The 24,735-nt window shown below is 45.1% G+C and overlaps 1 protein-coding gene across 5 annotated transcripts in view; it reads right to left on the reverse strand.

Moving 5' to 3' along the window:
• Nucleotides 1–3,167: 3,167 nt before the first annotated feature.
• Nucleotides 3,168–24,735, reverse strand: part of LOC110506145 (aggrecan core protein) — a 33,672-nt gene continuing 12,104 nt past the window's right edge. The window contains exons 6-21 of one of the 5 annotated variants that reach the window (XM_036981089.1): nt 24,162–24,289; nt 23,590–23,883; nt 22,040–22,570; nt 21,488–21,662; nt 20,897–21,024; nt 19,370–19,663; nt 16,896–16,994; nt 16,442–16,735; nt 14,585–16,360; nt 14,219–14,332; nt 12,744–12,857; nt 9,572–9,730; nt 9,374–9,456; nt 7,447–7,591; nt 6,989–7,171; nt 3,168–6,623 (exon numbers count right to left, since the gene is read on the reverse strand). In XM_036981089.1, coding sequence (XP_036836984.1) covers nt 6,544–6,623; nt 6,989–7,171; nt 7,447–7,591; nt 9,374–9,456; nt 9,572–9,730; nt 12,744–12,857; nt 14,219–14,332; nt 14,585–16,360; nt 16,442–16,735; nt 16,896–16,994; nt 19,370–19,663; nt 20,897–21,024; nt 21,488–21,662; nt 22,040–22,570; nt 23,590–23,883; nt 24,162–24,289 — 4,597 coding nt within the window. In that variant the 3' untranslated portion in view covers nt 3,168–6,543. Of the gene's footprint in view, nt 6,624–6,988; nt 7,172–7,446; nt 7,592–9,373; nt 9,457–9,571; nt 9,731–12,743; nt 12,858–14,218; nt 14,333–14,584; nt 16,736–16,895; nt 16,995–19,369; nt 19,664–20,896; nt 21,025–21,487; nt 21,663–22,039; nt 22,571–23,589; nt 23,884–24,161; nt 24,290–24,735 lie in introns of all 5 variants that reach the window. The other 4 variants (XM_036981091.1, XM_036981088.1, XM_036981087.1 and 1 more) reach the window with 4 other exon arrangements.

Raw genomic sequence — 24,735 nt, forward strand, 5'->3', positions numbered from 1 at the left:
ACATTCATCTTTAGACTTTTTAATGAATTATTGTTACCCATTGATTCCTGAAAAATATAACTTATACAATAGATCAGCTTGGTTTAACTGTCGCACCCCATCAGACCCCAAAATGTATGATTGTTTTACTCCATTGTTTGTAAACAATGTACAAGTAAACAAACACTTTTATAGTCTCAAAACATAGTTCAAACTATCATTTTGATATAATGGATGGTCAGTCTTTGTAATCCTCAGCTCCGTCCATTAGTTTGCGAGTGGTTCCATTTCTCCAGCTCCATCCCTCAGCTGTTTACTGAATCAGTGATGGGGTAAACACTTTGTACTGTTCAGACTGCAGATTGCCCCTATAAGGTTTTCACTATTTTATAGAAGTAAACTGCGTGGGACTTCCCATAGGTTAGTGAGGGATCACATCATTCCATTTAGGTACGCAAGAGGGAAAAGCCAATGAACTATAGTCCTGAGCAAACATTCCATCACTGCAGATGGAAGTGAATTACCAACATTGGCTTTATGCCTGTTCACACACTCCAGCACAGTAGCTGATGGCACCTTTTCAGTTTATTTATTAACCACCAATAAACTCATACAATAAAGTAGAAGAAATACTTTAAAATTGAAATATTTTCTCCGGCGCCGGAGAGGGCTTCCATCTTATCCAACCATGCTATTTTTTTATTTATTTTTTGCGTTGTTTGTAACTTGTTTTGTACATAATGTTGCTGCTACCGTCTCTTATGACCGAAAAGAGCTTCTGGACATCAGAACTTGGATTACTTAACTCAAATTGGATGAGGAGTTCTTCTTCAATGAGTCGGACACGAGGGATATACTACAGACACCCGACCAGGCCCAGATCCCTATGATTAGCTGGAAAAGGAAACATAGGTTATGCGGAAAGAGATCAGGTTGCCTTGTGAGGATCAGGCGACGAATGGCTAATCTGCCCTTGTCTTCCTCAAGGTTTAGGTAGAGTATCTCATGATAAGCTATAGACCACACTATCTACCTAGAGAGTTTGAATCTGTATTTTTTTTTGTAGCTGTCTACATACCACCACAGACCGAGACTGGCCCTAAAACTGGACTCAATGAGCTGTATTCCGCCATAAGCAAACAAGAAAATGCTCACCCAGAGGCGTTGCTCCTAGTGGCGGGGACTTTAATGCAGGGAAACTTAAATCAGTTTTACCTAATTTCTATCAGCATGTTAAATGTGCAACCAGAGGGGGAAAAAAATTCCAGACCACCTTTACTCCACACACAGAGACGCATACAAAGCTCTCCCTTACCCTCCATTTGGCAAATCTGACCATAACTCTATCCTCCTGATTCCTGCTTACAAGCAAAAAGGAAAGTAGGAAGCAACAGTGATCAGATGAAGCAGATTCTAAACTACAGGACTGTTTTGCTAGCACAGACTGGAATATGTTCCGGGATTCTTCCGATGGCATTGAGGAGTACACCACATCAGTCACTGGCTTTATCAATAAGTGCATCGAGGACATCGTCCCCACAGTGACTGTACGTACATACCCCAACCAGAAGGCTTGGATTACAGGCAACATTCGCACTGAGCTAAAGGGTAGAGCTTCCGCTTTCAAGGAGCGGGACTCTAACCCGGAAGCTTAAAAAAATCTCGCTATGCCCTCCGGCGAACCATCAAACAGGCAAAGCGTCAATACAGGACTAAGATTGAATCGTACTACACCGGCTCCGACACTCGTCGGATGTGAATGGGCTTGCAAACTATTACAGGCTACAAAGGGAAGCACAGACGAGAGCTGCCCAGTGACACAAGCTTACCAGACGAGCTAAATAACTTCTATGCTCGCTTCGAGGCAAGGAATACTGAAACATGCATGAGAGCATCAGCTGTTCCGGACGACCGGACGACTTTAAACAGGTCAACATTCACAAGGCCGCTGGGCCAGACGGATAACCAGGACGTGTACTCCGAGCATGCGCTGACCAACTGGTAAGTGTCTTCACTGACATTTTCAACCTTTTTCAATGCTCGGTCCTCCTTTTCCTGTAGTCCACAATCATCTCCTTTGTCTTGATCACATTGAGGGAGAAGTTGTTGTCTTTGCACCACAAGGTCAGGTCGCTGACCTCCTCCCTATAATCTGTCTCATTGTTGTCGGTGATCACTGTTGTGTCATAAGAACACTTAATGATGGTGTTGGAGTCGTGCCTGGCCGTGCAGTCGTGAGTGAACAGGGAGTACAGGAGGGGACTGAGCATGCACGCCGGAGGGGCCCAATGTTGAGGATCAGTGTGGCAGATGTGTTGTTACCTACCCTTACCACCTGGGGACGGCCCGTCAGGAAGTCCAGGATCCAGTTGCAGAGGGAGGTGTTTAGTCCCAGGGTCCTTAGCTTAGTGATGAGCTTTGAGGGCACTATGATGTTGAACGCTGAGCTGTAGTCAATTAATAGCATTCTCACATAAGTGTGTAAGGTTGGTGTTGCCTATGCTGTCAAAGCAAAGCAATATTTCCAACGATCAGCTTCATGGAACAACCAACAGAGGGTGCAACAGGCAAGAGAGAGATTGTAAGATAGTGACAGAGAGGACGAGAAGAGAGAGAGTGTGTTGGAGAGAAAGTATGGAAGACAGAGTGACTGTGAGTGGGTGAGAGAGACAAACAGAAAGAGAGAGAGATGGGAGAGAGAAAGCGCACACAGCCAGGAGTTCTGGGCGAGGGAGGTGAACCGGTGTGGCCAGACAGAGAGACAGTCAGTCTGGGGGAGGGAGGGAGGGAAAGAGAGAAGGAGGGAGTAGGCAAGGCAGAGAGGGGACCACAAACAGGCCTCTATTCAGTCACACTCACAGGGCTAAACTGACGACAACCCACCCTGTTGGCAAATAGAAATGTACCATAATTTGATTATTCCTCATGACTCTAAGTCATACCTGTTTATACTGAACCAGCTGCCTCAGAAACAGTGAGTCGACTGAGACTGATGGGAGGTGAAAGAAGGCTTTTGTTGCCTCTACCTTGAATGTTTGGGAGACACTCCCAGATTGATCTTTGTTGTGTGTCAATCCTGTTAAACACTCTGACCTAAAAGACCATACCAATAAACTATCTATTTGAACATTCGTTTTTCACTGTTGAACATCCTCCGCACACAGAAAGTGAATGAAATCAAGAGAAAGTAACAAGTAAAGTATCTTTATTTGGCATGTTTTGGAACAAATGTTGAATACAGACATTGGAAGACAAACAGTTCATTTCAGGCACATTTGGGTACATTCTGTCGAGCTCCATAAGACTAGAACCTCTACACCTCTACTCATGATGTTCTCAGTGTGTGGTTTATTGGGCCTGTTCATGCACAGGGTCAGTCGCTCTCACGCAACCCACTGGACAAAGACGTCAGTTCAACATCTAGTTTTGACTGTCAACTAACGTGAACTCAAAGTAAAATCAACAAACATGCTAACCTTCTCATTGGATTTAGGATAAAAGTTAGGTGAAAAAAAGACAATTATACCTGAAATCCTTTACATTGATCACTTTTTGCAAATCCAATCAGTTTTCCACATTGATTCAATGTCATCACATAGATCTTTGCTGTTAAAATGACATGGAATCAATGTTGATTCAACCAGTTAGTGCCTAGTGGGAAACAGAAGAAAACAGGAGAAGTGTTCAGGTAACTGATCCCGTGCTCCATTTCAGAACATTTTGCTCCTGTTTTGTGCCTACAGTACACAACCCTAAACAGATGGCAGGGTCGGGGGAGTTGCAGGAGTGCTCTACACCAGTGTTTCTCAACCTCTGGTCCGTGGACCGGCACCTTTCCCAGGGATGTTGCTGACAGGTCCCTCAGGCGGTTAGTTGTCAAGGGGGTCATAGTTAGCCAATCACTGGTAGTAAAAGGTTGCTAAACACTGCTCTACGCCCCTTTGTCAAGTTGCTTCAGCTGCTTTGGAGACAATCATCCCTCAGCAATGCCAGGAGGCATTTATGTCCTTTTGATTCTATACACTAGACCTGGCATTGTGTTATTATCTTCTAAAAGCTCTTAATACTTTCAGCCCTGTAGGGGTACAGTAAAACATAATGGTGTGTGTAACTTTAAATGACACTTCTGTCATCGGAAGTTCCAGGTATAGAATTGCTTTAAGCCTGTTCTTTGTGGAACCTCTCCGTCATGTCTTTGATTGGTATATGGTTTATGATTGCAGGTGAAGCTTTTGGCCAGCAAGACATATGACGGTGTGTTGAAGGAGGAGGCACAGCCTCCTGTAAACATAAACAAGGAATGAAGCATCTATATCTTCATCAGATATAACAGCAGGTTATGCATACAATACAAAACTGAAGGACTACAAGCGATTAAAATGGCGATGGATCTGGAGTTTAAATAAATGTGTCCGCTGAGGTTTTTCTGTGAAACAAAACAGACAATGAAGAGAAACATTTGATCTGATAGCTATTGCAGTTGTTAATAAAACTGGTCCCATGGAGTTGCTATGCACTGCACAGCCTTGTGTGAGACGACGAAAGTGTCAAACCGACCAATGACATTCATCCGTTTGGTCCTGTTTAGGCCAACAACATTGTTGACAAACCATGGGGTCGATTCCGATTCAATTCCAATCCCCTCAGGAAATAAATACAGTGAACTTCAATGAATTCAATGAATTAACTGACTGAAATTTAAATGGAATTGACCCCAACCCTGTTGTTTTTTTACTCTATCGTGTCACTACTGAACCTGAGAGAGAAGTTGAGTCCTCTCTCTTTTATTTGAGAAGTTGAGTCCTCTTTCACTCTTATTTTAGGGCAGCCTCAGTAGATTGCCTCTCCAGTGTGGCAGGCAGAGATTCTAGCATTGCTGTGTATTATTCACATCAGGCACTCTGTCTCCCTTCTGCTCTAAACAACTGATGTAGGTTTGAAATACAGACGGACACAGTAGCCTGCTGTGTCGGCTTCGCTAGCTTTCTCTTTATGACTTAGAGATTAAATAAATAATATCTCCCTTATTATCCCCTCCCATAGCCATTTCCTGCAGTCAAATGACCTAGTGGCCTCATGGGTGGAATGTTATTCATATTTTTCATAATTAATAAGCATTTTTTTGAACACATTTTTTCTATGTCAGACGGTTTTGTTATATTTCAGTTTTCTGTGATGTATATAAAGTGTAATATTGGGATTCAAACTCAACATTTAATACATTTCAACTCTATATGTGACATGGTACAGGTGTCTTATTTCTTTTAAGCCCATAACCATGTGTGTGAGGTGTATACTTTTGTTTCAAAGTAGATTTATGTGACCCTGATTTAGCCCACTGCAGTAAAAGGTGAAAGCGATCGTTCACCCCAAAATCAAAACTCGTCAGACATTTTTATTCATTGAAGCGTAAAAGATTTCTCGGTTTGACACAACACCACTTTTGATGTATGAAGACATCTGACAATTATAAATATTGTTTTCCCCTTTAGCATCTAGTATTTTAAAGATAGGTGAGAATTTGGTGACTCATGAATGCTTGTTTGGTGGATACATGCACAAGATCTCATCCCCTTTACCTCATCTTGCTTATCATTGCAACAACCGGACATTGCTAGGCTAACATTGCTAGGCTAACATTGCTATGCTAACATTGCTAGGCTAACATTGCTATGCTAACATTGCTAGGCTAACAGCGCTCAAAAGTAACTCAATAGACTTTTTCTATCAAATTCACAGTCCTTCGTGGATTATTAGACCTATATGCATCTCCCATAGTGAGTGTATATTACGTAGGCACCTCCAGAATACAAACATACTTCTGACTGTCTAGTATCTCCTCATGGGTGAATTTCACCAAGCCTCTGCTTGGCTCATAGCAACGTGCCAAACCCCCACTAAATACCGGCTGGCCAGATTGGGTGTTTACCTCTGGGTGGTACAGTCTAACACACACTGTCTGGTTTGGCAAAGATCTAGAACAGACTAGAGAGTCTGATTGATGCACCGTCTATGAGTACATGCTCCGGGGTGAAGTTTCCCCTAGGTACAGAGTTAAGATCAGCTTCCTCTCCACCAACCCTAATCTTAACCATTAGTGGAGGAAAAGTAAAACTGACCCAAGATCAGTGTCTAGCGGAAACTTCACCCTACACCGTGTCTTCATAATCCAGTCTAGTTGGCGACATGGACAAAGCATTTTAGCAACAACTCACATCTTATCAACGGCATCACAATCCACCAAAACCAAAAATTATATTAATAATAACAATAAAACTCCAAACAATAAACAACTCTTATATATAATGAACATGTCATTATTTTGGGACAAGAATGACAAAAACATACAATTACATAATGGCTTAATTTATACTGTTTTTGAAATAGTCAGAGAGTGACAAACTGAAAAGACAATGTCACTGCTCTAAGTTGATTTGGTCTTATGTACAAGGTGGGTACTTCAAACATTCAAACCTCTTTAGTAAGTTAGAAAATGGCTTCTGTGTTCTGTAACTGTTCTTATAAAATAATTATCTTCAACAGATCTCCCTTAATCTTCCCTGCTTAGTGACGTTTGCTGCTGGTTGATTCTCCTCGCCTTCTGATTGATCTGCGCTGTATTCTGTTACTGGGGGAGGGCACTGCTGTTGGCAAGAGAAACAAACATTACCTTCATAGATTCATACATTACCTCCAATGATTCATACATTACCTTCAATGATTCATACATTACCTTCAATGATTCATACATTACCTTCAATGATTCATACATTACCTTCAATGATTCAAAAGTAATTTCATAGCATCAGACAAAATTACAATAATGCAAAGCTTCACTGAAAAATACAGTGCCATTTTCATCAACCTACAAGGAACCTCGATTACCACCTTTCTAACGATCATTTCAATAGCAGAGTTCTTAACGAGAATTGGAAGTGTGTCAATGTGGGACTAACCTACAGGTGTGTTTATAGAGTGTTGAAAGAGTAAAAGAGTGTGCACTACTCACCGCCCAGGCATTCCACCTGTGGCTTCTCCCACTGTCCGTCTGCCATGCAGCGCACCACAGGCAGGTGGCGCTGTAGGAGGCCTGGGTTACACTGGTAGCGGATGATGGACCCCACAGTATACTGCTCCCGCCTGCTGCCGAACATCGTGGCATTCTCCACCTCTGGCGGTGCCCCACAGTAGACTGGGGAACAATGATCAGTAAATCAATCAATCGACAAATCAATCAATCCATCAAATTACAACTGATGATATTTATTGGTAGCAATTTATTTTGAAGGGTACCTGCCTAACGAGTTTATAAAACATGAATGAGTTGTAACACCAACACAGGTATAAGATAACCACACATAATGATGGCGAAGGTACAGTAAAATTAGTTTTTAAGAAAACATTTACCAGTGCCCATCCAGACTCTAGAACACAATTCTTGAACCCTAACCCCTGACCCATACGTACCTGGGCCAGTCTTGCAGGTGAAGGGCAGGTGGTAGTTGCAGGGAACGTCGTTCCATTGGCCGTTCTCGTGCCAGATCATCACCACACAGTCTTCTCCAGAGTTAAAGTAGTTATCCGGCTGGTTCGGCCGCCAGTTCTCAAATTGCTGAGGGGAGTGGAGAGCAACATTGGTAGGAAGTTACAAAGATAATTTATGTTTCTGTTGGTTTCTTGTTTTCAATGTAGAAAACCCAGAAATCAGGAGAGTAAGTAAGTAGTCTATAGCATGCAGATCAGAATCTACAGATACAGTATGAACAGTGTATGAATCTACAGGTACATTATGAACAGTGTATTAATGTACAGGTACAGTATGAACAGAGTATTAATGTACAGGTACAGTATGAACAGAGTATTAATGTACAGGTACAGTATGAACAGAGTATTAATGTACAGGTACAGTATGAACAGTGTTTGAATGCTGTAGACTACAGTATGAAGAGTGTATTAATGTACAGGTACAGTATGAACAGTGTTTGAATGTACAGGTACAGTATGAACAGTGTATGAATGCAGTAGACTACAGTATGAAGAGTGTATTAATGTACAGGTACAGTATGAACAGTGTTTGAATGTACAGGTACATTATGAACAGTGTATTAATGTACAGGTACAGTATGAACAGAGTATTAATGTACAGGTACAGTATGAACAGAGTATTAATGTACAGGTACAGTATGAACAGAGTATTAATGTACAGGTACAGTATGAACAGTGTTTGAATGCTGTAGACTACAGTATGAAGAGTGTATTAATGTACAGGTACAGTATGAACAGTGTTTGAATGTACAGGTACAGTATGAACAGTGTATGAATGCAGTAGACTACAGTATGAAGAGTGTATTAATGTACAGGTACAGTATGAACAGTGTTTGAATGTACAGGTACAGTATGAACAGTGTATGAATGTACAGGTACAGTATGACCAGTGTTTGAATGTACAGGTACAGTATGAACAGAGTATTAATGTACAGGTACAGTATGAACAGTGTTTGAATGCAGTAGACTACAGTATGAAGAGTGTATTAATGTACAGGTACAGTATGAACAGTGTTTGAATGTACAGGTACAGTATGACCAGTGTTTGAATGTACAGGTACAGTATGAACAGAGTATTAATGTACAGGTACAGTATGAACAGTGTTTGAATGCAGTAGACTACAGTATGAAGAGTGTATTAATGTACAGGTACAGTATGAAGAGTGTATTAATGTACAGGTACAGTATGAACAGTGTTTGAATGTACAGGTACAGTATGAACAGTGTATGAATCTACAGGTACAGTATGAACAGTGTATGAATGTACAGGTACAGTATGAACAGTGTATGAATCTACAGGTACAGTATGAACAGTGTATGAATGTACAGGTACAGTATGAACAGTGTATGAATCTACAGGTACAGTATGAACAGTGTATGAATGTACAGGTACAGTATGAACAGTGTATGAATCTACAGGTACAGTATGAACAGTGTATGAATCTACAGGTACAGTATGAACAGTGTATGAATCTACAGGTACAGTATGAACAGTGTATGAATGTACAGGTACAGTATGAACAGTGTATGAATCTACAGGTACAGTATGAACAGTGTATGAATGTACAGGTACAGTATGAACAGTGTATGAATCTACAGGTACAGTATGAACAGTGTATGAATCTACAGGTACAGTATGAACAGTGTATGAATGTACAGGTACAGTATGAACAGTGTATGAATCTACAGGTACAGTATGAACAGTGTTTGAATGTGGTAGGCAACAGTCGGTGATCTGGTGGTCCCGGGAAAGGAAATGTTGGGAACCACTGGGGGAGAGCACTCTGAGTGGGGACTAAGTTCTGTGCTAACCCACTTTCTCTGTACTGTGTCTGTCTGCCTGACTCACCAGTGGTGTGCCGTCTATCCAGCGGAAGTCATTCTCCACTGTCTTGTCATTGAGCCCAATCCACTGGTAGTCCTGGCCGTTGGCTGGAGGGGGGGAAAGAGTGAAGGGTTACTCACTCACTCACTCACTCACTCACTCACTCACTCACTCACTCACTCACTCACACACACACACACACACACACAGGCCTTTACTCACAGTTGACAAAGTGCTGTTCCTCTGGGGTGATGATGCTGACCAGGTGAGCGCTGAGGTCTCGGCAGCGCTGCTCGGCATCCAGCCAGGTCTCTCTCTCGGGGAAGTGCAGGTAACAGTTGCCCTGAAACTTAGTCCACCCCTCCTCACAATCCTGCTCGTCTGTGTCGTCAACAGCAGGGGGTGATAATGAGACAGAGGCTACCAGACCCCGGAGAAGCCCGGTTTATTTTTCCAGGCCATTTTTCTATGCTCCATTATTAGTCCAACTATAATCATTGATTTCCTTCAGTCCAACCTATGGTGTGATAAATATTACTGCGCATTGGTGAAAATACTGCATTTACCAGGACCTATTAACTATCAACTTGATTCACTGCTTGAGAAGATTGGCAACACTATTTGAGGGATATGACATTTTTTGGAATGGGTGAAACATCCATCAAGCATCCATTTAACCCACAACTACGGGGTTTGGTGACGTGCAGAAAATGGTTCTTTCTATAATGCATTTGTGTTTTAAAAATTAAAGCACAAACAAAAAACACCTGGAAAATTAGCACACGGGGTCTCTTGGGTAGTCTTTAACTAAATAATAATTGGTTGTGATACTTTAAATATACAACAAATCATTTAACAAGTCAGCCTAGTGAGTATCTCCCAACAGTTAATGAGAGTTTCTGTAGTGAGTCTCTCCCAACAGTTAATGAGAGTTTCTGTAGTGAGTCTCTCCCAACAGTTAATGAGAGTTGCTGTAGGGAAATGTACTCTGTATACTTGTTTACAGAACATGGTGAATACCTTTTTCCCCTTCACTGTAACGTTCAAGGCTTCATTCATTCCTTCACCACACCTACATGACTAAAACAATTTCACAAAATGGCTACTTCAGCTACTTCTGTACACCTGCTTGCTAGGAGCAGCAACATAACTACACACTAAGAAAATAAGGTTCCTCAAGGGTTCTTTGGGAAGGATGATGGTTCTATGTGGAACCATAATGACTCAAAGAACCATTTGAGCCCTTCAATGGTTCTTTGCAGTTTTGTGAAAATTAAAATGTATTCATTAGAATATTTTGGGGCGTGGTTTGCGCATAGCTTTTTGTACAAACGTGAGTGAGTGTCATTCCAGTTGATCTAATCTGTTGTGTTATGCTATTACATGTTAAAAATGACTATGGCCAGTGACAGTGTCTTGTAAAAGACAATGACCGTGTGTCAATTGAGAACATTTGACTACTTACTAAATCAGTGGTTGTCAATTCTCTCCTTAGTGACTCCCAGAGCTAGCACACCTACCTCAACGTGTCAGCTAAAACAATAATAACGCAGAAGGAATTTCAACAATATAATAAAACAACATGTATGGTTCTTCAAAAGGATCTACAAAGAACCTTTTAGACTAACAAAGGTTCTTTATAGAACTATTCTCCATCAAGGTCCTATAAAGAACCATAAAAATGGGGTTCTATGTGGCCCCAAAAAGGCAGTTTAACCATAGCGGAACCCTTTATTGGTGCTATATAGATCCTTTATAGAACCTTGGGAAAAGTTTTTTTATAGCACCATAAAGGTTCCATTTAGAACCTTATGAGCATGGTTTTTTATAGAACCTTCAAAAAAAGGTTATATATAGCACCAAAAAGGGATCTACTATGGTTGCAAGCCAAATAACCCTTATTTGGCATTATACAGAACCTCTTGTTTTGTGTGTAGACCTGGCTGAGAAAATCCACCCACCATATATAAGCACAGTCCTGAGTAAAGGACAGGGAGAAGTATGATGACATTGCCCCTAGACTACGGATGCCCCTATACCCCTTTACACCCGCGGATCAGTCAGGGTCTTAACTTACTGTTGACACTTAGAATACACAAGGTGCGCTTCCCGGGTGGCGCAGTGGTCTAAGGCACTGCATTGCAGTGCTAGCTGTGCCACCAGAGATTCTGGGTTCGACCCCAGGCTCTGTCGTGACCGGGAGGCCCATGGGGCATTGCACAATTGGCCCAGTGTCATCGAGGCTAGGGAGGGCTTGGCTGGCAGGCGCACTAGCGACTCCTGTGGTGGGCTGGGCGCAGTGCACGCTGACCGGGTCGCCAGGTGTATGGTGTTTCCTCCGACACATTGGTGCGGCTGGCTTCCGGGTTGGATGTGCATTGTGTCAAGAAGCAGTGCGGCTTGGTTGGGTTGTGTTTCCGAGGACGCATGGCTCTCGACCTTCGCCTCTCCCGAGTCCGTACGTGAGTTGCAGCGATGAGACAAGACTGTAACTACCAATTGGATACCACGAAATTGGGGAGAAATAAAGGGGTAAAAAAATAAAAAATAAAATAATACACAAGGTGCCATTTCTGCATGTGGCTGTGCAGCAACAGTGTCATTCACTGACAGTTACTCAATTAGCCCGTGTCAGACAAACCATTTTATTGGTCAATTAATCCAGCCAGCTATCTAAACTTGTAGTAATCATAGTTGAATTACAGACCGAGGCTCCCCCATTGATTTTGTTAGTCACTCTCACTGAAATATCATATTAAAAACTGCAAACATTTCTCTCTACCCTATGGCAAAATGTGTACAATTGCAGGAAAGTTGCTGTAAAACTGCTAATTAGTCTCTCCGCCCCATGGCAAAAGGCACAGAATTTCAGCAAACTTGCTTTAAAACTACAACATTTTCTATACATTTTCTATACACCCCACCCCAATGTGTAGACTTGCAGGAAATGAATTGTAGATTTTTTTTTAATGATCTCCTCTGTCAAGAAGGGGGCCGCTAAAATGTTTGCTCACAAGGATCTAATGTCAGTTTTGCGTTTTTACCCCTAATGGTAAGGTTTTGGCAAAAGGAAAGCTGATCCTAGATCTGTGCCTACAATCAACTTATTCTGGAGCAGACAGAAGAATTCACTGCCACACCTGGGTCACGTTCAGCATGCACAAAACAGGAGAAAACGTTTTTGAAATATGGGAAGTATACCCAAACTTGGCTGATGATAACCCTAATTGGGGTTTTCCATTTAAAAACGTTTTCGGCCATTTGTCCTCCTGAACGCAGCCCTGCTATGATGCAAGCTGCCAGCGATAACAGTTTCCTTTGCATCCTTATCACTCCTGTTGTTTTTGAGAGGTTGTTGTTGGTTAGTAAACATTAGCTGAAGCCGACCTCGTACCAATCTCGCAGCGGTCCCCTCCGTAGCTGGGCAGGCATAAGCATTTGTAAGAGTCTGCATTTTCCACACAGGTGGCTCCATTGGCACAAGGGTTGGAATGGCACACATCAACCTCTGCAAAAAAGGGGGGGGGCGGGGTGAGACTGGTGCCTCAGGGGGTAAAGGGGCAGTTGCTTTGGCAGGGGGGTGCTGGGTAACAACATCTTGGAAGTCATGGAATCGGAACAGTCTGAGATGCTGCAACATGGTGATTCAGACTCCAGCCTTACTGTGTCAGATCATCATTGAAAGGAAGATGAATAATCATCTCAATGATGTTCACTCCTGTACATGTTAACCTTTCTTTAGACCACAATATTTGACTACTTTTTTTCATAAATGTTGAACTTCTGATTCATACACTTTAGAAGAAAGATACTTTATCAGAAAAGTATTAAGATCTGAAGTAAGGTTAAGTCTGGATCAGCTACTTGTTGGGTGGCAGACTCATAGAAATAGAATGACTAGATGAGAGTAATTCTAATTCTTTGGGCAGCTTTGTGTTCAGATTCATATAGGCAGAAGTTCCAAGTATGTACCCAGCATGTACCCAGTATGCACCAGGATGTTGGTAGGTGTACCAGGGGTTAGCAGGCATGCAGTAGGAAAGAGAATAGAACCAGCAGACAAATCTGTCTGAAATGGCATCATTATGACGTCCTTTCAACCGGTTTTGCCAGTTGGGTAGGCTTACTGTAGCCTAGGCAACAGCAGAACAAAAACAACACAGGATGGAGTGAATCATGATCAAGAAGTATGGTGGAGAGATCCTGAGACCTCGAGGCAAGGACACGATACACACATACACGCCAAAGACCCCGCGACTGTCTGACAAACACGAATGAGAGACCCAAAACCAGGTGCAGGCAAAACAGGAGAAAACATCACACTACAACACAAAATATACAGTGCATCAAGACAGGAAAAAGTGGGAACAAAATGCATTGTTAGTGTTAGTGAATCACATCTAAAAATATAACAAATACAGCCTACAGAATATTGCTAAATGTCTGAATATGTACAGTATCAGATAGTAGCATCGGGACAGAGGGTTGCAAAATTCCAGGAACTTTCAATAAATTCCCTGGTTTCCCAGAAATCCTGGTCGGAGGATTCTGGTTTTCCTGCTTATTCCCTTCTGATTCTGGGAATCCTCCAAACAGGATTTCAGAAAAACCATTCCTGGAATTTCGCAACCCTAATCATACCAGAGGGGCCGATGTCCAGGCATACAGTAGAGAGATGAGAAAAGCATTGTTAGAAACTTTCTTTACTAAGGTGTGTTACTTTCCAGTAAAACATTTACAACACTTCTGAGGGCGTCAGAATGGATCAGAAAGAGAGATATGCAGAGAGTTAGGAACGAAGACCTTGCTAGGAACGAAGGAACGACGACGTCTTATGAGAGATAATGATACCCCTGCATCAGGACTCACCATACTGGCACCCTTCTCCCACTTTCCCGGGCGGACACTTGCACAACCCAACACTATCCTCCACTGAGCATGACCCAGCACCACACGGGTTAGGGTCACATGGGTTAGGGATACCTAAGCATGAATACAATTAGGATGAATATAATACAGTGTGTACCTTAGCACCAAAATGGCACCATACTCCCTATTTAGTGCACTATATAGGGAATAGGGTGACCTTTCTGATTGGCCTGTTCAATAAAAACACCATGCCACTTTAAATCATTTAAATAAGTCTGTTGGCTCTACAACGTAACAGCCAAACAAACATTCTTTTAACTGTCCATAGCAATGAACATGGAGTCGACTGAAAGTGTGCTGACTCACCCTCCTCTGAGGATGGCTCCTCCATGACGGCAGGGGTCTGCAGGGAGATGGCTGGGGCAGCCAATCCGGCAGGAGCAAGGTCGGGGGCAAAGGTCACGTAAAACTCGCTGGTGGTCTCCCCCAGCTCAGCCCTGCCAGCCATGGCCTCCTCTGGCCCTTCTGTGCCCTCCATAAGCTCCCTGTTGCTGGGCGGAGAGGACAGCACCACAGGGAGCAGATCTCCAGAGTGTGCCCCAGATGAGACACCGCTGGCCTGGGTTGGGTGGTCAGCACCGCTCCATGTGTGGGACCCACTTCCCTGCCCGCTGAACTGCACTGGCCCAGCCCCCAGCTCCATGGAAACCATGGTCGCCTTGGAAACCTCTGTCATGAAGTCATTAGTCAGGAAGGTGACAACGCTGTCCTCCTCATCGCTGGTGGAGGATCTGGAGATTCCAGACATGTCCCCGGATGGGAAGCCCGACGTTCCGAACCCTGATGCGTATCCACCTCTTCCCGCTCCGTATCCGTAGTGGAGAGACCCCGAGGCCTCCTGTTCCCCTGAGGCTGACCCTGTGAGGTCAGTAAACCCTGACCCCAAGAAGGTCACACCCGGGAAGGACCCTGAGCCACTGCTGCCCGAGTCCGAACCGCTGTTATCACCACTTCTGGAGCCGTAGTGGAGAGACCCCGAGGCCTCCTGTTCCCCTGAGGCTGACCCCGTAAGGTCAGTAAACCCTGACCCCAAGAAGGTCACACCCGGGAAGAACCCTGAGCCGCTGCTGCCCGAGGCCGAACCGCTGATATCACCACTTCCGGAGCTGTAGTGGAGAGACCCCGAGGCCTCCTGTTCTCCTGAGGCTGACCCCGTGAGGTCGGTAAACCCTGACCCCAAGAAGGTCACACCCGGGAAGGACCCTGAGACACTGCTGCCCGAGTCCGAACCGCTGTTATCACCACTTCTGGAGCCGTAGTGGAGAGACCCCGAGGCCTCCTGTTCCCCTGAGGCTGACCCCGTAAGGTCAGTAAACCCTGACCCCAAGAAGGTCACACCCGGGAAGAACCCTGAGCCGCTGCTGCCCGAGGCCGAACCGCTGATATCACCACTTCCGGAGCCGTAGTGGCGAGACCCCGAGGCCTCCTGTTCCCCTGAGGCTGACCCTGTGAGGTCGGTAAACCCTGACCCCAAGAAGGTCACACTCGGGAAGAACCCAGAGCCACTGCTGCCAGATCCGGAGCCGCTGAATTCCAGGCCCCCTCCACCCAGCTCCTTCTCTTTGTGTGTGTGAGAGGTGGAAACCTCCACCAGTTTACCATCGATCAGCAGGACCTGAGTGTCTCCGCTTCCTGACTCCTCTCCCGAATGACCACCGGAGCCTCCTGAGGGAAAGAATCCTGAGGGAAATCCGGAATACTCCTCACTGGAACTAGAGCTGGAGCCGGACGACATTCCAGACAACTCCCCACTTTCCCCAGAGCTGCTGGAGCTGTCAGACGAAGAGCCGCTCTCCTCAGAACTGACACCGGAGCCACTTCCCGATCCCGACAGGAACCCACTGCCACTGAACATTCCCAATCCCATTTCCGTGGGGAAGGTGAGGATCCCAGTGATTCCCTCTCCAGCCTCCTGAGGACCCCCAGAGCCCAAACCGGATAAAACGCTGCCACTCCCTGAAGAGAAGGTGACCGTTATTCCCTCTCCAGCCTCCTGAGGACCCCCAGAGCCCAAACCGGATAAAACGCTGCCACTCCCTGAAGAGAAGGTGACCGTTATTCCCTCTCCAGCCTCCTGAGGACCCCCAGAGCCCAAACCGGATAAAACGCTGCCACTCCCTGAAGAGAAGGTGACCGTTATTCCCTCTCCAGCCTCCTGAGGACCCCCAGAGCCCAAACCGGATAAAACACTGCCCCTCCCTGAAGTGACCGTTATTCCCGATCCGTCTCCACTCAGCCCCGAGCCGAACGCATCTCCACTACTCAGACCAGATGATCCGCTGGGAATCTCTGCGCTTCCGCTGCCTGAAAGATCACCTGACCCGGACAGATCCCCGGAATGAGGCAGTTCACCGGAGTGATCACCAGAGAGATCTCCGGAGGATCCACTCGCCCCAGAGGCCCCGGAACCAGAACCTGAGGACTCCACAGAGATGGGAGGAGTGATGGAAGGCAGGACTGTGGAGAGAGAGTGAGAGTCAGAGAGAGACACAGAGAGCGAGAGAGAAAGAAAGAAAAGTGATTTACATATTTCAGTAATGTATATACAGTGTATATTTATAGTGTAGAATTCCATAAAATGCTTATTTAAGGCAAGTGAAGTGACTATGGCTCTTACCAGGCCTCAGCAAATCAGTGATGGATGTGAGGTTAACCAAAGCCTCTTCTATCTCTGTGATGTTCAATCCAGTTTCATTGGCGACAAACAAGATGTCCACTACAGGAAACAAAAATATCTTAGTGAGTGAGTGGGTGACTGACTGAGTGACTGAGTGAGTGGGTGGGTGAGTGAGTGAGTGAGGGAGTGAGTGAGTGAGTGAGTGAGTGAGTGAGTGAGAGAAGGTGAGTGAGTGACCATGCAAGCGAACAACTGAGTGAGAGTGAATGATAATGCGAGCAAGTGAAGACGGAGTGAGAGGGTGAGTGAGTGATAGAATGAGTGAAGGAGTGAGTGAGAGAGTGGGTGAGTGGGTGAGTGAGTGAGTGGGTGGGTGAGTGAGTGAGTGAGGGAGTGAGTGAGTGAGTGAGTGAGTGAGTGAGTGAGTGAGTGAGTGAGTGAGTGACCATGCAAGCGAACAAGTGAGTGAGAGTGAAGGATAATGTGAGCGAGTGAAAACTGAGTGAGAGGGTGAGTGAGTGATATAATGAGTGAAGGAGTGAGTGAGAGAGTGGGTGAGTGGGTTGGTGGGTGAGTGGGTGAATGAGTGAGTGAGAGAGTGGGTGAGTGGGTGGGTGGGTGGGTGAGTAGGTGGGTGGGTGAGTGGGTGATTGAGAGAGTGGGTGACTGGGTGAGTAGGTGGGTGGGTGGGTGGGTGATTGAGTGAGTGAGTGGGTGGGTGGGTGATTGAGAGATGACACATTATTCTATTACATTCCTGTGTCTATCCAAGACCAACGTACAGTTTTGATTGCGTTTTAGCCTGAATATTTTTTTGATGTTGAAATAAAGTGGAAACAACATGACTTACAGTGGGGAGACCAAGTATTTGATACACTGCCGATTTTGCAGGTTTTCCTACTTACAAAGCATGTAGAGGTCTGTAATTCTTTATCATAGGTACACTTCAACTGTGAAAGACGGAATAAAAAATCCAGAAAATCACATTGTATGATTTTTAAGTAATTAATTTGCATTTTATTGCATGACATAAGTATTTGATATATCAGAAAAGCATAACTTAATATTTGGTACAGAAACTGTTGTTGTTTGCAATTACAGAGATCATACGTTGCCTGTAGTTCTTGACCAGGTTTGCACAAACTGCAGCAGGGATTTTGGCCCACTCCTCCATACAGACCTTCTCCAGATCCTTCAGGTTTCGGGGCTGTCGCTGGGCAATACGGACTTTCAGCTCCCTCCAAAGATTTTCTATTGGGTTCAGGTCTGGAGACTGGCTAGGCCACTCCAGGACCTTGAGATGCTTCTTACGGAGCCACTCCTTAGTTGCCCTGGCTGTGTGTTTCGGGTTGCTGTCATGCTGGAAGACCCAGCCACGACCCATCTTCAATGCTCCTTGTTGGCCAAGATCTCGCGATACATGGCCCCATCAATCCTCCCCTCAATACGGTGCAGTCGTCCTGTCCCCTTTGCAGAAAAGCATCCCCAAAGAATTATGTTTCCACCTCCATGCTTCACGGTTGGGATGGTGTTCTTGGGGTTGTACTCATCCTTCTTCTTCCTCCAAACACAGCGAGTGGAGTTTAGACCAAAAAGCTATATTTTTGTCTCATCAGACCACATGACCTTCTCCCATTCCTCCTCTGGATCATCCAGATGGTCATTGGCAAACTTCAGATGGGCCTGGACATGCGCTGGCTTGAGCAGGGGGACCTTGCGTGCGCTGCAGGATTTTAATCCATGACGGCGTAGTGTGTTACTAATGGTTTTCTTTGAGACTGTGGTCCCAGCTCTCTTCAGGTCATTGACCAGGTCCTGCCGTGTAGTTCTGTGCTGATCCCTCACCTTCCTCATGATCATTGATGCCCCACGAGGTGAGATCTTGCATGGAGCCCCAGACCGAGGGTGATTGACCGTCATCTTGAACTTCTTCCATTTTCTAATACTTGCGCCAACAGTTGTTGCCTTCTCACCAAGCTGCTTGCCTATTGTCCTGTAGCCCATCCCAGCCTTGTGCAGGTCTACAATTTTATATCTGATGCCCTTACACAGCCCTCTGATCTTGGCCATTGTGGAGAGGTTGGAGTCTGTTTGATTGAGTGTGTGGACAGGTGTCTTTTATACAGGTAAGTGTATGTAATGAGTTCAAACAGGTGCAGTTAATACAGGTAATGAGTGGAGAACAGGTGGGCTTCTTAAAGAAAACTAACAGGTCTATGAGAGATGGAATTCTTACAGGTTGGTAGGTGATCAAATACTTATGTCATGCAATAAAATGCAAATTAATTACTTAAAAATCATACAATGTGATTTTCTGGATTTTTGTTTTAGATTCCGTCTTTCACAGTTGAAGTGTACCTATGATAAAAATTACAGACCTCTACATGCTTTGTAAGTAGGAAAACCTGCAAAATCGGCAGTGTATCAAATACTTGTTCTCCCCACTGTATGATTAAACACATTTCAGTCCAAACCTTTGAAGCAGTAGGCGTCATATCTGGAATACAGGTCTGGGTATCCCGTCTGGTTGTTGTGGGTGTATACTGTGTACACCCCTGCCTTCCCTGCACCACACGCCGCCCGGGGGTTGGTGATGGGGTACCGGACACTCCGGTCGATTAGCCAACCTGCGCGGCAATTATCCAAGCCTTGTCTCCAGGCGGCGTAGAGCTGGCCAGTAGAGGCCAGGGTAGCGTTCAGCTCCTGACAGTGAGACAGAGCACCGTCATAGGTGAAGCCATCACTGGAGCCAGCATGGAACACATCACCTAGAGAAGAGAGGACAGTCAGGTTAAGGGATGAGAGGATGGTGAGAAGAGGACAGTCAGGTTAACGGATGAGAGGATGGTGAGAAGAGGACAGTCAGGTTAAGGGATGAGAGGATGGTGAGAAGATAAGAGAAGACAGTCAGGTTAAGGGATGAGAGGATGGTGAGAAGAGAAGACAGTCAGGTTAAGGGATGAGAGGATGGTGAGAAGAGGACAGTCGGGTTAAGGGATGAGAGGATGGTGAAGAGGACAGTCAGGTTAAGGGATGAGAGGATGAAGAGAAGAGGACAGTCAGGTTAAGGGATGAGAGGATGAAGAGAAGAGGACAGTCAGGTTAAGGGATGAGAGGATGGTGAGAAGAGGACAGTCAGGTTAAGGGATGAGAGGCTGAAGAGAAGAGGACAGTCAGGTTAAGGGATGAGAGGATGGTGAGAAGAGGACAGTCAGGTTAAGGGATGAGAGGATGGTGAGAAGAGGACAGTCAGGTTAAGGGATGAGAGGATGAAGAGAAGAGAAGACAGTCAAGTTAAGTGATGAGAGGATGGTGACAAGAGAAGAGAAGACAGTCAGGTTAAGGGATGAGAGGATGAAGAGAAGAGAAGACAGTCAGGTTAAGGGATGAGGGGATGGTGACAAGAGAAAAGAAGACAGTCAGGTTAAGGGATGAGAGGATGGTGAGAAGAGAAGACAGTCGGGTTAAGGGATGAGAGGATGGTGAGAAGAGGACAGTCGGGTTAAGGGATGAGAGGATGGTGAAGAGGACAGTCAGGTTAATTAAGGGATGAGAGGATGGTGAGAAGAGAAGACAGTCAGGTTAAGGGATGAGAGGATGGTGAAGAGGACAGTCAGGTTAAGGGATGAGAGGATGAAGAGAAGAGAAGAGGACAGTCAGGTTAAGGGATGAGATGATGGTGAGAAGAGGACAGTCAGGTTAAGGGATGAGAGGATGGTGAGAAGAGAAGAGAAGAGAGGACGTAGACAGTCGAGTCAGTGCTCAAAACAACTCCCACAGCGATGTGGTTTGTGATAAGTCAAACCTCTTTTTCAATTGCCATTCATTTCCCACATAGTTAAGACAGTGTAAATATAATAAACTAGCCCAACCTCTTGACTTATCTTTAAAGACTACTACTGCAATAGACAGACAAGAAATAGACACAAGGTATGACATCTCTGGGTTACAAAGTGATTCAAGAGCAATTTGAGTGAACAAAACCTAGTGTGTTTTCTCACCCCTGAGTCTGTCCACGTAGCAGTACACATCGTAGCGTTCGTCAGCGGGCCTCAGTCCATAGGTTCTCACTCCTGGTAAAGTCTCCAGATCCCCAGAGCACTTCTCCAGAGGAGACACGATGGGATACCTGTGCATGAAAACAACCTTTATTCACAGCCATGAATGGGAGTATAATGAAGAAGAAGATGGTTGTACTGATGGTAAGGAACAGTGACAAGGACTAGAAACAAGTACAGTATCTGTATGTGGTACAGGTGGCCGCCGGCTGGCAGCACCTTCATTGGGGAGGATGGCTCATAGTAATGGCTGGAATGGAATAAATGGAATGGAATCGTACAAATCAAACACATTTTTGATACCACTCCATTCCAGCCATTATTACGAGCCATCCTCCCCTCATCAGCCTCCTGTAGTTAGTATGTGTGTGTGTGTGTGTGTGTGTGTGTGTGTGTGTGTGTGTGTGTGTGTGTGTGTGTGTGTGTGTGTGTGTGTGTGTGTGTATGCATGTATTAATCTGTCTGTAGTTCTGTCTTTAAATATGTTTGTGTGCCCATGTATACAGACAAGTGTGTGTGTGTCTTCCTGCCTACCTGACGGTCTGATCCAGAAGCCAGCCTGCATCACACTGGTTGAGGCCGGCCTCATAGGCAGCCTGGAGCTGCTCTGGGGTGGCGATGGAGGCTCCAACACTCTGACAGGCCAGCTGGGCCTCCACGTAGGTGAAGGCATAGCGACTAGATCCAGCACGGTAGTGAAACACCACGCCTACAGATGGAGAGGTAATGATGCTGATATAATGTGGTTGATCTCATGCACCAAACACATTAATCCCCCCAGTGTGTTTTTATTCACAGTTTGTAATCATTCAGATTTTTTGATCAATTATTTGTTGTGTTCTTCAGAGTGTGCCGTAAAAACGACGTTACAAATATCCTCTCACAGTCAACCAATAAAGCTTGTTAGTCTCCTCAGCAATGACTGCAATTCTTCTCTTTCCATTTCAACATGAAACACTCAGTAGTATTGAAAGTAGGGCTTGTACACTCAGTTGTTCCAGAAACAACTTTCCCAACACAGGGTCCCATGAAAAGTGACTAAGTTTGCTATTTACAGTCAAACCCAGCAGATATCCAGTCACTGACCTGTAGCAGAAAATAAATATCCTGATCTGCTCACTTCGCCGATCTCACTCCCCACATCCGGCCTGGCCGTTACTCTCCCCACCACATCCACAACCAACTCTGTCACACTGGGCGGCTGTGGTAGGGGCAGCTCGGTGACACTGGGCGGCTGTGGTAGGGGCAGCTCGGTGACACTGGGCGGCTGTGGCAGCTCGGTGACACTGGGCGGCTGTGGCAGGGGCAGCTCGGTGACACTGGGCGGCTGTGGTAGGGGCAGCTCGGTGACACTGGGCGGCTGTGGCAGCTCGGTGACACTGGGCGGCTGTGGCAGCTCGGTGACACTGGGCGGCTGTGGCAGGGGCAACTCAGTGCCGAAGGTGAAGTCCACACTAGTGGGTTTCTGGGTGGCCAGGTCCTCGCCCAGCGCCTCGCTCTCTGTGGTCATGTTCCTGAAGAACACCTCGGGAGGACCCTGGGTCACCGTGGCAACGCTCAACACGCCGCTGCCCGCCTCGGTGGGCACCACCATGCCTGAGCCCTCCTCGTCCGTTTCTAGAGGAGACAGAAGAAAGGGTTCAGGCACGTGATTGTTGGGAACGGTTTCCAAAAGGAAACATGTGGTGAGAATGGTTGTTTACTGTTTCACTTAACACTGTTGTGATCCTGAACAAATTCAGCCATTTGACAAATATGAAACAATTAAACGCTTAAAAATATGACATAAATATGACACTAAAACGCACGCACACACACACACACACTTACAAATATGACACTAAAACGCACGCACACACACACACACACACTTACAAATATGACACTAAAACACACACACACGCTAACAAATATGACACTAAAAGGCACGCACACACACACACACACACTTACAAATATGACACTAAAACGCACGCACACACACACACACTTACAAATATGACACTAAAACGCACGCACACACACACACGCTTACAAATATGACACTAAAACGGGCACACACACACGCTAACAAATATGACACTAAAACACACACACACGCTAACAAATATGACACTAAAACGCACACACACGCTTACAAATATGACACTAAAACACACACACACGCTAACAAATATGACACTAAAACACACACACATGCTAACAAATATGACACAAAACACACACACACACTAACAAATATGACACTAAAACACACACGCTTACAAATATGACACTAAAACACACACACACGCTTACAAATATGACACTAAAACACACACACACGCTAACAAATATGACACTAAAACACACACACACACTAACAAATATGACACTAAAACACACACACACGCTAACAAATATGACACAAAACACACACACACACTAACAAATATGACACTAAAACACTTACCAATATGAAACATTAAATAATCTTGTGTCGGTAGGTTCATTCCAATGATAACACATTCCAGTCTATGGTTGATTCACAGTGTAAACTATTCTGGTTCTAGATCTGTTTGTGCTATATAGCCAACTCCTATAGGAGATGCCAAGACGACACAAACAGATCTGGGACCAGGCTAAATGCAACCTACCTGTGTAGCAGTAGGCATCATACCGGGATTCGGGGAGGGGGTACCCCGTCTGGTTGACGTGGAGGTACACGGTCCGTACCCCCAGCAGACCCCCTCCGCACTGCGGCCTCCGGACATTGATGGGGTAGCGGACGCTCCTGTCTCCTAGCCAGCCTGCATTGCACACATCCAGACCAGCCTGCCAGGCCAGGTACAGCTGTCCTGTGGTGGCCAACAGGGCCCCCTGCTTACTACACTGTTCCTCAGCCTCAGAGTAGGTGAACTTAGCCACAGAGCCAGAGTAGAACACACTGCCTGGGAGAGGAGAGTACAGGGGAGGATGGACGTAAGATAGTGTTCATGTTCAGTGTTACTTGAGGTTGATAGTTGTGTAGTTAAGAATATTTGAGTCAATGTAACTCATTTCATTGATTAAGGCAATCCACATTAATCACAATTAAAATGTTCACAATTTTCACATCAGTCAGAAAAAGGAGTCTGTGAAAACGACTGTATTCTCCAAAGTGAACATGTCCTGATCTCATCCTGTCACTCACTTATGAAAAAAAGATCAGGGATGTCTCCTTGGTTACCTGTCATCTTCTCGGCAAAACAGTACACGTCGTAAGTCTCGTTGACATCTCTCACTCCGTAGGTTCGCACCCCGGGGAACTCGTCTTTGTCGCCATAGCAATTCTCACGTGGATCATGGATTGGGTACCTTTCACAGAAAACAGAAATGAGTGCAAAATCCATACCAGTGCAGAGTGATAGGTCTACCTTGCAGAGAGATACTTTAAAGTGCTATCCTGTGGGGATCTGATGTATATCTCGTTGTATATGTTTTGATCCAAATACATTCTATTTAATTCAGTGTGTTGGTTTAAACACCTCCATTACAACATCAACATTCTGAGTGAATCAGTTGAGGCAGAGCCGTGTTAGTTTATTGATTCAATCGGAGCCTTTGTCTTCCTTCCTGGGTAACATATTATTTCAAACATATTTTTAAGGTTAAAAAGCTTTAAAAAGCTTCTTAGTCCCAGACTAGGCTTAATCTGTGTCCGGGAAACCGGTCCACTATTTTCCTCTAAACCTTCTAGTACTTCTGAGAAATCAACTAGAGGAGATTTATGGAATGAGGGCTTTCGTTCTGAGGTGTTGAAA

Source organism: Oncorhynchus mykiss, chromosome 6, assembly GCF_013265735.2.
Source record: "Oncorhynchus mykiss isolate Arlee chromosome 6, USDA_OmykA_1.1, whole genome shotgun sequence".
In the NCBI taxonomy this organism is placed as follows: Eukaryota; Metazoa; Chordata; class Actinopteri; order Salmoniformes; family Salmonidae; genus Oncorhynchus; species Oncorhynchus mykiss.